General features: G+C 40.7%; 1 protein-coding gene across 1 annotated transcript in view; it reads right to left on the bottom strand.

Moving 5' to 3' along the window:
* SYTL5 (synaptotagmin like 5) overlaps window positions 1–9758 on the bottom strand; it is a 48803-nt gene extending 39045 nt beyond the window's left edge. The window contains exons 1-2 of the mRNA XM_010223048.2: window positions 9541–9758; window positions 319–534 (exon numbers count right to left, since the gene is read on the bottom strand). Of these exons, the coding sequence (XP_010221350.2) occupies window positions 319–534; window positions 9541–9659 (335 nt within the window). The 5' untranslated portion in view covers window positions 9660–9758. The remainder of the gene's footprint in view (window positions 1–318; window positions 535–9540) is intronic.
* Window positions 9759–13359: the final 3601 nt, after the last annotated feature.

Raw genomic sequence — 13359 nt, 5'->3', positions numbered from 1 at the left:
ATATCTGTGTCTAAATAATGTGAATAGATTATCATTGTTCTGGGATTGATTCTCCACCACTTTCAGGCCTTCCACCACAACAGCTTAGTATCTGCAACGCTTGCAGCTTTCTTTAGAAAGAATGAGATCTAGTTTGAACTGGAAAAAAAAAGATACTACCAAGTAGTGCAGCAAATAAAAACATCAGACAAGCCTCTCCCCTTGTGTGTCTTCTACATGTATGCTTTTGTACTAAGGGGATATAAAACACTAACAACAGCACAAGTTACTTAGAATGAGGTTATCACTAACCGAATTTAGGAAAGCTTCACAACTTACGCAATTTTGGCACACACGGAGCATTTCCACTGCCCATCGGTTCCCACGACACGACACTTGTTGCAAACTCTGAGCTTGCAGGCTTGGCACAGGTCTCCCCGGTCAAAGATTAGGCCCAGGTTTTTCTGACAGCGAACACAGACCCTGCTGCTGTCCTGCTGACAGTGGCGGTTTCCACCTTTCCTTCTCACTTCCAGCAGCTCATTTTTCAATTTCCTAGGAGAAAATACATGATTTAATTTGAAGATGTAGCTGAGTTTTGAGTGCTGTAAAGGTAAAACATCTTGCAGGTCTGGTAATACTTCTGCCTTCTCATAAACTGTATAAATTTTCTGATTAAGGTTTAGTGTCAAGGCACGAATAGGTACAACAAATATGTCTTATACATTCACTTTATTTTCAGACACATATAAGACAAGGAAGAATAAATCTACACTCCATCTGTCAGACATAATCAAGAAGCAAATAAGTAGTCTTTTGGTAGATCAGTACCACTGACTGCAGAGAGCTGAACAGTTCTGGGCCCTCTTGGCCTGTCCCTTGTCAATAATTCAAGGGATGCTGAGCCCAGGTTGCCTGCAGCTCACACCTATCTTGTGCTTCCCCAGAAGAAAAAAGATCAAATCAAATCTTTCTTGTAATTAGTGTGTGCATAGTACCACACGTGTAGAGATAGCTACGTATGTATAGGCAGCTCGGCGCTGGCTATTCAAAGAATCACTTAAAAATGCATTGAAAACTAAACAGATGTGGCACCACAGCAGAACACCACTAATTTAAAAACTTAAGACTGTCTGTTTAAATAGGGTGACTTGCATATTACTGCTTCTGCCACCGACCCTGAAGGATAAAAATACTGACATGTAAGACCTAACATGGATGCCTCTAATTCCACTGGTACACGAGTCAGGTCCTTAAAGAGAAAATAACAACATGCGAGATATAACTATCACATTTCCGATAGAAAAGGAGTGAAGATGAAGAATTAGGAAAGAAGAATTAGGAAAGAAGAAAGAAGAATTAGGAAAGAAGACGAGAAAGGCAACATTAATGTTCATTTTCCCAAATCAAGGCATTCAAGCACAGCCCCATTGTAACCCAAAACTCCTACCAACAGCTCCTTGCACTCCTATTCCTCCTCTGCATTCTAGACCTTTCCCTCCCAGAGCAGAGCTTCTAGCTCTGACCCCTGCCACACTGATCCCAGAGTCACGCAGGCTGGAGGGAAACTTTGGAAGTCACCAAATCCAAACCTGCAAAGCACAGTCAACCAGGTCCGGCTGCCCAGCGCCTTGTCTAGTTGGATTCTGAGCATTTCAAATTACGTGTTTCTGGGCATCTCTTCCAGATTTGACCATCTTTATGGTTTAAGCAAAAACAAACCAAAAACATCCTGGTATCTATCTGGAATCTCCCACTTTCCAGTTTGACCCCACTGCGTATCTTTACACTGTGCATCTCCAGGAGGAGTCTGGCTCCTTCTTCTCCCATTAAACAGCTGAAAACTACAGCAGCAACAGTCAGGTCTCTTCTGAAGGCTGAACAAATGTAGTTCCCTCAGCTTCTCCTCCTCCTCTGCCATGGACTCCCGCCCTCTAATCCAGACCTCCTCTGAACATGTTCTCTCATACTGGGGAGCCCCAAACTGTACACCAGAAGTGATCTCACAAGTGCCAAATAGAGGGCACAGTCACTATCTCCAATTGCTCATGCAGTATGTTGACAAAACCCCTATATACTCTCAACAACTCTCAATGAGGTCCTGTCCGCTCAACCTCAGGCCCCTTTCACACCAGAGAACCTTTCCAATACAACTACAGTCTCCCAATCTCTCCCGGGTTCCAGAAAAATAAAGTTCAAGCTCCTCCACTCTTTCAACCCCTTCCTGCAGTCCAACGTACCCCAGAACACTCCCTTAGCATGGCTCCTACTCAACACCTGCCAGGTTCTTCTGGATTAACCTGCCAGTGTGTTGCTGTCCTCTGTCTCAGCCCCAGTGCCTTCTTTCACACCCTCCCTATTAGTCACAAGCATCCGGAGTCTCCCCATCATGCAGCACAGCAGCTAACTGAACTGACAGGCTCTGCACACACATCATTTCAGGGGGAATTTGAAAATCTGGATACTGGCTTCACTAAAAAAAAAAATATCAGTAAAAATGCTGAAGGAAGAAAACAAATACTTTCAGAGGGCAAAACCAAAACAAGACTATGGACTGCAACCCCAGTGGAGCTTGTTCAGGTGAGTAATGACTCATTGGGGAGTAAACTCTAGGTTATTTGTGGACATATGGTCGGATTAGAGGGTTGGCTCCCATTCTGCTTTCATTGGGATCCCAGAAATAACGGTGCTCTGCAGCCGGCCGGCATGTGGATGCTCTGAAAACTTTGGAAAAGGGATGTCCAATTCCTTCAGATAGACTATGACTATCCTCTGCTCTGGCCAAGAGTGATTTCTTCTCTGTACAAGTTTCTGATTCTTGTTTTCCATACTCAAGGCCAAGAGTTTTTCTCCTGTGCCACAACCCTCAAAAGTCTATCCAGGTCTTTTGAGCATTCTTGGTGCTTTGCTAACTGTTCTTGCAGCTTGTTAACTGCTTATTATGTCTACCTACTTCCTGTAATGACATGGTTAGCTGCAAGTCCATCTCGTTTCCTTCCTCTGGCCAGGACACAGTGCCAGATGCAGCCCGGTGACCTGCACAACAGCGAAGGCAGTTTTTGCCTTCTTTTGCTTTGATAAACCTTCCAGACAAGCCCGTGTTCATCAAATAGCAAAGGTCAGTGTTCTGGGTTCAAAATCAAGACAAAATAATAATACTGCTACTGGAAGGTTCTGAACTGCATTATCTTAGCAGAGAGCTTGCATCCACCTATCTGAACCACAACTGTCATGGAGTGTCTTTTAGCATTTGTGAAGCCATCTAAGTATCGCTGCACTGCGGCCATTTAAATTTCACTAAATATCATCAAACATTGACAAAGTGCTTGGTGATATCCTGCCTCCCCTTTCAGTAGCATGAATTTCTCAGAGAAAAATTACTGGATTACATGGCCCTTTTAATTTAGCGCAGCCACTTTTAGGACTCGCTGATCTCAGGGCAGTTGAAGATTGAACTTTCACATGATGCAAGGCAGGCAGCACCTTCCAGGCTGAAACCCTCCCTGCCAGGGCTAAGTGCCCTTCTCTTGGAAGTTCTTAATCTGGCCACAGCTTGGCGTTCCGACCCTTCTCGAGCTTGCTGAAATCATCTGCTTGCACTGGGTCTGTTGCATGGGCTCTCCCAGCAGTGCTCAGAGTGCACAGGGAATGCTGCTGTCAGAAGGAGACTTTTGAGTCCAGAAAACACAGACCTGAGAAAAAGAAGAGGAAGAGCAGACCTAGTTTGCACCCGCAACCCAGACCACACCCTCAGCGTAGCCCTTTCAGCTACCCCACCAATTTATGACCCATTTCCCCACTCTGAACTGACAGCAGAAAGGGATGCACCAACCTACTGGAGCCCCAGGACTTGCCTCTTGCTTCCAACATCCCCTTTTGCATCTCTGCCACTCCGCTTTTGCTATCCCCTTCTCAAACACATCAAACAGGATGTTTCTTATTTCAGCTGGCGCCCAGCAATGTCCTGTAAAGACGGTACCACAAAGATGCTCTCCACTCAGAACAAGCTGTGTTAAGGGAGGAAGTGCAAGTATTGGAATTTAAAATAAACAGCTAAAGCTACAGGTCCTTTTAGATTCACAGAATGCTTAAGGTTGAAAAGGACCTCTACAGATCATCTAGTCCAACCTCCCCGAAAATTCCTGAAAATCCAGGCAAGGAGAGGAAAAATATTTCAGCAACACAAAGAGCAGACCAAGAGAGCCAAACAATCGCATCTGGATTCACTTAATTTCTCAGAAAAATATTATCCTTAGATACAAAGCAGCATCTTTTCATCTTCTGTTGAAATAGCCAGCAATAATTAAGAATGCAACAGAAGTATTAATAGGGAAAATTCTTGGAATAGTAGCAACCCTGGGGGTTATGAAGAGCAGGCAGAAGAACTATATAGCATATTTACAGTATAATGCCTTATGCCATTCAGACTTTTGGAAGTTTTGCTACAACTGAACGCACCCACCATGACAAGCTTCATCGCTAAGACTCTGCCTCATGCAGCTCCTGTTACCTTTGTGGCCATGAGGGTGCCTCGCTGGCTCCTGTTACCTTTATGTCCCTCAGCATTCCCAGTTGCTTCTCTGCAGAGCTGCTTTCCAGCCAGTAGTGCCTGGCCTGCCCTGCGCCTGGGGCTAGTCCTCCCCTCTAAGGATTCTGCATTTCATGAGCTTCCTTCTCTGCCCCTCTCTCCTGTCTGTCTCCCTCTGAACTGCCGTTCCCTGCCGATCCCAGCCTTCCAGGGGATCAGCCACCCTCCCAGCTTTGCATCTCCAGCAAACTTGTGCTCTGCCCCTTCATCCAGGTCACTAACGAACAAACTGAACAGCACTGGACCGGACCCAGCACTAACACTTGGGGCCCCGGCTAGTGCTCAGCCTCTAGCCTCCAGCTAGACTTTGTGTCACCGACGACAACTTTTTCACAAATCCACATTGACCACTCCCACTCATCACCTTTCCCTTTCACATGTTTGGAAATGGTCTTCAGAACTATTGCTCTATAATCACCCTATGGAGTGAGGTGAGGCTGGTCAACCTGCAGCTCTCCAGACTCTCCTTCTTGCCCTTCCTGGAGACTGGGGCCACATTCCCTTTCCTCCAGCCCTCTGGAACCTTCCCCCATGGCTACAACCTTCCAATGACTACAGAGATTAGCACTGCTGTGACACCAGCCAGCTCCCACAGCACCTGCAGGAACAGTCCAGCAAGATCCATTGACTTTGCTTAAACATTCCCTAATCCAATCCTCCTCCAAAATGACTGTTTTAATTTCAGTAAAATTTTGGAATTCTTATTTTTAGTTTGAAACTTTTATAGCTAACCCTCCCTTCCCTTCTTCTCCTTTTGTGGGGGGAGGAGGGAGCACTGCTACTGAATGCAATGACAAATATGATTCTGTTCTGAGGTCTCCTGCTTCTCTCCTCAGTTTTTTATTTTTGAAAGCTTTTTCTTATAAAAAGATGTGGAGCAGCAGAACTTACGTATTTACATTTTTGTTTCAGAGTTCAAAAGTTGAAATAAAATACAGTAGAAAAAACTGTCCCAGCAAACTGTAATTAAAGGATTAAGCAAGAAAACAGGTTCAGAAAGTAGAAATTGCTTCTGTCTTGGACTTGTTCTTAAGAAAGCCATGTTTCCTGCACAGAAGTGTGGCCATATTCTCCATTTGAAGCTGTGCACCTATGAACTGAGATACTACAGGAGAACTTTTCCATGCAGAAACTGAGAAACTCATTCTTCCAGTGGCTGAAGGAGAAAGGAGATCCTCTCCCCAGACTGGCTCCCAGCACCACCTTGGAAAAGAAACTGGCTTCCTCCATTGTCTGACAAAGTATCTGGAAAGTAGCAGCTTATTTTACTGACAATTCACAGAAGGATTAAAAAACTGAATACATTTTTTTTAGGTGCTTATTTTATAAGCACAAATTTTCTCATTTGAGTTATGTAATAGATTTGTATTATAGACACTGTTAAAGAACATTTGAGTAAGAGAGGCATATTGACGACAATGAAAAAAATAGGGGGAAAACGAATGAATTAGTAAAGGCAAATAAAATCAGTGCAATAAATGACAGAATGGAGGCAAGAGAACAGGAAAAAAAGAAGTATGTGAACTGAAATGAGACTGAAGACTGTAGTGAACACAAAAACCTACAAATCAACCTTTCTCCTCAATAACTTCCCCCCTCAACTAGAAAGCGTTACCAAGATTAAAAAATAATAAAAAAATAAATAAAACATAAAAAACCTTGCTGGTTTCTTACTAATAGAGAATAAAATCAGTTGTATCCAGAGTATTAGAATAGGAGAATGAATCACCATTAGAACAGTCATTAATTATTTCACCAATGGAGGACTGTCCCTTGCAAAGAATAACTGAGAGCAAAACAGGCATCTACCTTCAGGGGACCAACAATAGTTACCACTTTTCCTTTAAAAAACAAAACTGGTTCAAATAACAATGTGTTAAATATAAAGATTTACTTGTCAAATGAGACTGCTGCCAGACAAGCAGCTTCCTTTCCTCTCATACATGCACAGATGAACAATGTGTTTTAACGTAAGGTCACTTTCCCTACAATATTATTTATAGGCAGCCTTGCACAAGCACAGACCATATATCTTACTATATATTAACCCACAAATCATTTTGCACTTAAAACATGTCCAAGTGCATGGTTAGCAGACAGATCAATTTCCAATCCTGTTACTCAAATTTTAAAACTTTTTGGGAAGTACTTGTCTATAGTTCCCATAGAGTGGTAGCCATGCTAATAGTTTCTCCTATGTTCTAACAGAGTTAATATTTTAAATTGCCTCTGTGGAGCTCTTTGGATACACAGAGTAATGTCATTTATTTACTCAAAATAACAGAAATGTAAACTCTTTTAGCAAACACACTCTTTGATTTCGTTTTGGTTTCTCAACTTGCCACCATACACATTAATCATGATGTCATTTTTCATAAAAAGCATATGAAGAGAACAAATTTATTTTAAGAGTGAAAAGACAGGAGAAAATCACCCATTTCAGTTCTTGGTCTTGACTGGCATTTTCTGGAAGCAAATTTCTCCCAGCAAGTCAGCTATTAGAAAAACAACATAACTGTAACTAGAGTTCTAGTTATACTGAATGCATGCTGAAAGTTGAGAACATAAATAAACCCTAATACTTAAAAGCATTGCCTGTTTGTATTATCTAACTAGACAACAGATACAGTACCTTGCTGCCTTCTACATTTTTCCTCACATGAAGGTGAAATATTTGTATGTCAAATAAAAACCAAGAACAGCCACCTGCACTTCAGAACACATGCATGAACACTGATTATGAGCAGAACTGTTAATATTTCCACTATTTAGAATATCCTCCTACACTTACTAGTGCTTTCATGTCGACTAAAAAGAGCCTTTCAGGTTACAATGGCTTTTGAAGACTGCTAGGAAAAGAGAAAATAATTACCAAGGCAGTTTCAGAAAGAGTGGAACAGACTAAAACGCATTCTTCAGTGTAATCTGCGAGTAAGCATCTTGATAGAATGAAAAATGCATGGCAAATAAATATAAAATGACTCCTTCTTCTGCAAAGTACTTCCATAAAATATGAAACAGATTGCATCAAATGGCATTCCAAAGACAAAACACGTTTCTCGGAAGCATACGTATGAGCCATAATTGAAGATATTCTTGCCAGCCTGCATCCAGAAAGAAAAACTATGGAGTCACCAAGGAAGCAGAGTTACCCACTCAGCTCTTTACATAGCCTGCATATTTTAGAAGTCTTTTATAGACTACTTTCTACCCTTATTAGATACTTAATGCCTTGATGACAATTCTCCAAGTACACTGTGAATCTAAAACTGATTGCTGTCAATAGAAACCAGAAGGATGTATGTATTCCTCATGATTACTCTGATATTTCAGATTGACTTGATCTTTTCTTAAGGTCTTTGAATACTGACTATTGGCATGGGACTGCCTTAGAAAACTGAAATGCTTATCCTCTTACAAAAATATGCACAATGCCTAAACCAAACAGTGCTCCATTTGTTTTCTCGTCTTCTGTTTTCATCTTCGTAAGAATCATGAAAGACACAACGCAATTAATTTGCTCTTACCACCACCAAGCAACATCCTTCCTTCCCAGTCTTGCACTAAGCAAGGCAAGCCAGGTTTAGCCCACCCGGTAGGTAAGCCACCATATACCCCCAGTTAAACAAACATTTAACTTCTAAAGAAGACTTCTGAAATTGGTGGTTAACTTTGAGTGGCTTTACAAATTCCGTTTGCTGAGAACAGCTTCTGAACGCACTTTTCTCGGATGCTTTTTAGCAAGTCACAAGGGATATGTAGACAGAAACCAGCCAACACTGCTTTACGCCCAGCAGTCTTGCCATCAAGTACTGTGCACATCCATGCTAAACTTGCTTTTCAGAACTAACACAATTGAAAACTTTAAAAGTTTCCTTTTCTAAAAAAAAAACCAAACCCTTAAAAGGGAAGAGGCAGAAGGAGCAGCAACAACATATCGGGAAAGCATACAAGAAACCTTTACAGAACTGAGATTTAGATAAACTAATTGAATTTGAGTCATCATCTGAAGCCCCTGACTCAACCTGCCTCCACACATTGTTCTCTCACTTTCAACTTTTTTGCTCAGAAAAGAACATACAGACTCTGCCAACACTCCCTAAGTCCCTACTTTTCCCATCCAGTGTCTTCTTCCAGCCTTACCAAACTGGGCAAAATTTACAGACTATGAAATTCAAAAACCCTTACTGGATATTTTTGATCACTATCAGCATGAGTTAAGCTCTCAGTGACACTCTGAACCTGTTAGCTAGAAAATCAAGTGTTTCATTTTTACTCTACCACAGAAACAATTAAACTACCTTCCTTACTGAAACACAGCATTCATTTCTAAAAGGCTCACTTGCATTCAAGACACATGCACAAACCTAGCATATATATTTCATTTCCTTGAGGCTATTTGAACATTTGAGAATACGAAAAAGAAATTTTGGGATCTTAAATGTAAAAATGGTAGATGTAAAAATCAATAAAGAGAGTTTAGATGTGTTTTTAGAGCAATAATCAAATTTCATTAAACCATTTTCAGTACATTTTAAGTGTTACACAAACTTACGAAGACAAAATGACAACTTTCAAGCAACACCATGGTTCTAAAAGACATTAATTCGAAGTACACATAAGCAATAGACGGCAGATTAGCCTTACATGAGATCATTGGTAGAAGAAAATAACTCTCAGAAATTCCGTGTGCCAAAGATAGTCCTAGCATTAAAGTTTCTGATCTTTCTTCTTTTCTTTGAAGAAACAGACACTTTGCTATCATGCCTTTACTTACGGACACTAACACTTAGGTGCGCTAACAAGAATTTTTCTCTTTTTAAACACATCTGATTGAGTTATAACTAATTCCACCACCACCCATTGCTCATCCTTCCCCCGGAGCATCTAGAAAATCTTCACAGGAGGCCACAAGAACACTTAATCACAGAAAGGCTTTTTTTAAAAAAAAAAAAAAAAAAAAAAAGTATTACCTTATCCTTTTATCTTCAACTTTTTTCAGATATTCATCTCTCTTCAACACTCCCAATATTGTTTCCCTTTCGTGTTCCAACAAAAACGACAAATTTATGACCTCCAAGTGCTTGGTCATGATTCCTCAATAGACACTCCTTCAGTGACTGCTTTGTCCAAGCAATTCTTCTGATGATTTATTTACACGGGTCCAAAGGCACGTTTAGGGCAGAATTACAAGATTACAATACAACACAATCAAGAGGTATTTGGACAAATGTTCCAGTCACACAAGAAATAAAGGCTTTGTCTCCATTTCCTTTCCAAAGAAGCCAGTCATGTTCCTGGTAGCACAATGCCCTCTTGACCCAGCTCACAGGCTCGCTGTCCACCTTTGGTTTGGATGCACAACCGGCATCAGAATCCACTTCTTGGCATAAGTGCAGGTTGGAGCCACAGAAAAACTGGATATATTTATTTCAAACTACCTGAAAGACAGAAGAAGAAACAAATGGAAGTGATCTTTGCATTATTATCAAGGTCTGATTTAAGAAAAGCTAAATCTTTAATAGTGTGAAAGCCAAAGAAGGAAGGTCTACTTCCAGCAGATCAACGAGTTGTCTCTGGGACCGTCTGCACCCTGTTTTCTATGTGCTGTCATTTATTTACTCTCTTATGGATGGGAATGATTATTGTGCTCTACTGAGCACTCTGCCTGGTGAAATACAATTTGCAGCTTCCTACTGTGATACATTTAAATGATTATATTCACCTTGTTAATACTGCAATCCTTCAGTAAACATCTTGGGGAAAAAAAAAACGAGCAAATCTATTGATTTATATGAAATTACTTTCAGAAAAAAAGCACAAATTAACAAGAGGAAGGATAGCAGACGGCTAAAGATGGATTCACCTAAAGATACCTACACACCTACGTCTCAGCTCATCACTGATTACACCCACTTTACAGTCAATGGAGAATAACAGGAACTTTTAAGGAGTAATTTATCCACTTGCTGTAGACAGTTAATTTAGAACATGTCCTAGAAGTGCTTACTCCTGCTGAATACAATGTTTAAAATGTAGACACCCAGAAGTGAGACAAATATCACTTTATACCTTTCTAGATTTCCTAAAGAATAAGCAGTGCCCAAACAAAAACAGAGAACAGAAAAGACACCATAGTCAATACTGAAGCACTAAACTTGACCCTATTTGAAAACAGCCACCATGAAGACATCAAAAACTTTTGGTCAGCTAGTTGGAACACCCAACCCTCACACTCTCAGTAAACACTTAGCTTCAAATTGAAAAAAAGGTACAACTTCCAAGGCACAAAAAATTTTACCCTGTTTCTCTACATTAATTTTTTTTGGTAGAAAAATAAAATAATGGGCCACTGATTATTTTTAACTCTTTGAGGCGGTTGTTCAGGCTAATAATTATGTGAACAATTTAGCTGTTAAGTAAAGCAAAAAATACAACATGCAAATTATAGTCTGACCACCAAGAAGGCTCTCTTCTTTCTTTGCTTTGCTAGCAAAACATTAGCTGCTTCATCCCAAATCCTAACAACATAGTCGTTGGGGATACGGGTTACTGGTACAAAATGCACATAAACGTAAGTTCAGTCCACAAAGAATAGGCTAGGCTGTTTCACTGGTCAAGGTGGTCTGTATTTCTGTTGGGAAGTTTGCCTCGCAGAGGTAGTATAGGTAGTGTAGCTGATACATAGCATTACCATTCTGAGATGCACTGATGACTGGAAAAGCTGAGTTTTATTGAAAAATGGAAGTTAAAAAAAATCCACTTCCTATTTAATGGGGAAGAACAAGCAAGAGAAAACAAAAAATGTTTCACGGGAGTCTTTGTACAGCATTCTTGCCATATTCTATCTTGACTTCTGACCATGCTCTTTGAGCTTCTTTTTCCTTTAAAGAAGCTTGTACTCCTAGCCAGAAGTTTCCCTTTAGCTAAGCAAATTAGCTACAGTCCTTGGAGAACCTGGGAGATGTTGCTCCCTCCACAGAGGGGCACATGTTTTTCCCAAATATGAAATCCAGAGTGACTAAGTTGACAATGCATAACCAGGGCGATCTACACCCTCCTGCATCAGACCACAGATCACTCCATTAACTTCTTACAACTTTCATCAGCAAGGAGATCCTAAATTCCAAAAGCACAATTGGTGCTAGAGGAAACACCTGCAGGTAATTAGAAGGCAGGATCTCAATTCTACATTGATGGAGAAATCCCAGCAAGCCCTCGCCACGGTTAGGAATAAGCAAGGAAACAGTATGGATTTACGTGCTGGTGTCAGAGACAATGGCCACAAGTTTGAAGGCATGAGGAAGCTGGCAACAAGAGGACGAGGAAGGACAGACTGGAGGGATTTCTCCTACTGCCCCCAGGCACAACCCGATGATGCAGCTCATCTCCAAATTATGCCGCTTTCCAAGTCAGATGAGACAGGCTTGGAAACATGAGAGCAGACTTGCTGGAGAGCTGTCCACTCACAAAATACTGATCTCTCATGCTGACAGCTGACCTTTTAGGTTAATTACATTCATTCTACATTCACAGAGCAAATATTGCATCTTGCTTTTAAAGTCAACAGAAACTATGTCAGATTTTGCATTATGGAGACTATTTCCCACTTGCGAAATTCATGATATTTTTGTCACAAGTTTTATGATAAACAGGTTACAGCTGTTATATGATAATGTTCGATTTGCCAACTTTCAGAAAAATAGAGCTTTATCATGCTTTTATGTTCAACTAATTTTATGTATGCTAAAGTATTTTCTGAATTAACAAAACTATTCTGTCTTAAAGAGTCAGCACAGCAGCCTGTTTAATGATCTTGCACTTGGCAACGGCAAGATGTAATATTACTAACACCGGTCTTAGAAATCAGCACGCTCAGGTTTTCCTGTATTGCTTTGGTTGGCTCCTCCAAATCACTGAGCCAATGTAGCCCCTATGTTCAGAGCTGCAATAACAGATTAGATGCTGAAATAACCCACGTTCTCTGTTTGCCAGTTTTCAAGCACATCTGTATCAAACAATTGACAGTAAGATTTAGCACTGATCTTAGCCTTCCAATTTCTTCTCTCCTATTCAACCTGAGAGGAAAATCATAGATTTCCTAATCAGTCATTGCTCTGCTACTGAAACCCAAGCAAACGTGGCAAGAGAAGCTCGCATTTTTCAAGCAGGATTCCCTTTAAAGACATGACAAGCACAACCTCTGCTTAGTTGGCTTTCCCTACCAAGCTATCTGAAGCGCCAGCAGCAAAGCCTCCATAGGCTAAATTATCCCACTTCTTTGGCAACATTACAATGGCAAGGCTGTTTTTTTAAGGACCGGGCACAGTTAAGGTATCTTTATGCTACATGAAGCCCATCTAGGCAAGCAAAATGCCATGTTGTTCCTGCGTCCTTCCTATCTCACAGTCTCTGTGCCAAAATTTGGTGATACCATTGCCTTTATTCTGCTAAGTACTGGTACAAGAAGGTAGAGCCCCATAAAACTTCACCCACTTCACAGCAACTGACTGTTTTAGCCCTCAGACTTTTTGTGCGAAGTGGTGGTTGATTCAGTTACAGAAGTATTAGTTAAAAAGAATTAGTGGGATATCAACAACAGCAGGAACCCCTGATATATAAAATGGAGGCTAATAAGTAGTATTAGTAGTAATAATGAGATACTGTTTATAATAAAATTAGCACTTAAGAATTCTCTGCTTTAGACAACAGATAATTAGAGATGGTGCTTGGGCTTGCATCTAAGGATAGTCTGAAAAATGTCTCATTTTCTACACTACTTTTTTTTTTTT

This window comes from Tinamus guttatus, unplaced genomic scaffold (genome assembly GCF_059628265.1).
Source record: "Tinamus guttatus ecotype Peru unplaced genomic scaffold, ASM5962826v1 Tinamus_guttatus_pri_ptg000008l, whole genome shotgun sequence".
Lineage (NCBI taxonomy): Eukaryota > Metazoa > Chordata > Aves > Tinamiformes > Tinamidae > Tinamus > Tinamus guttatus.
The sequence above is the reverse complement of the archived record's forward strand: the minus strand, read 5'-3'. Positions and strand labels throughout refer to the sequence as shown.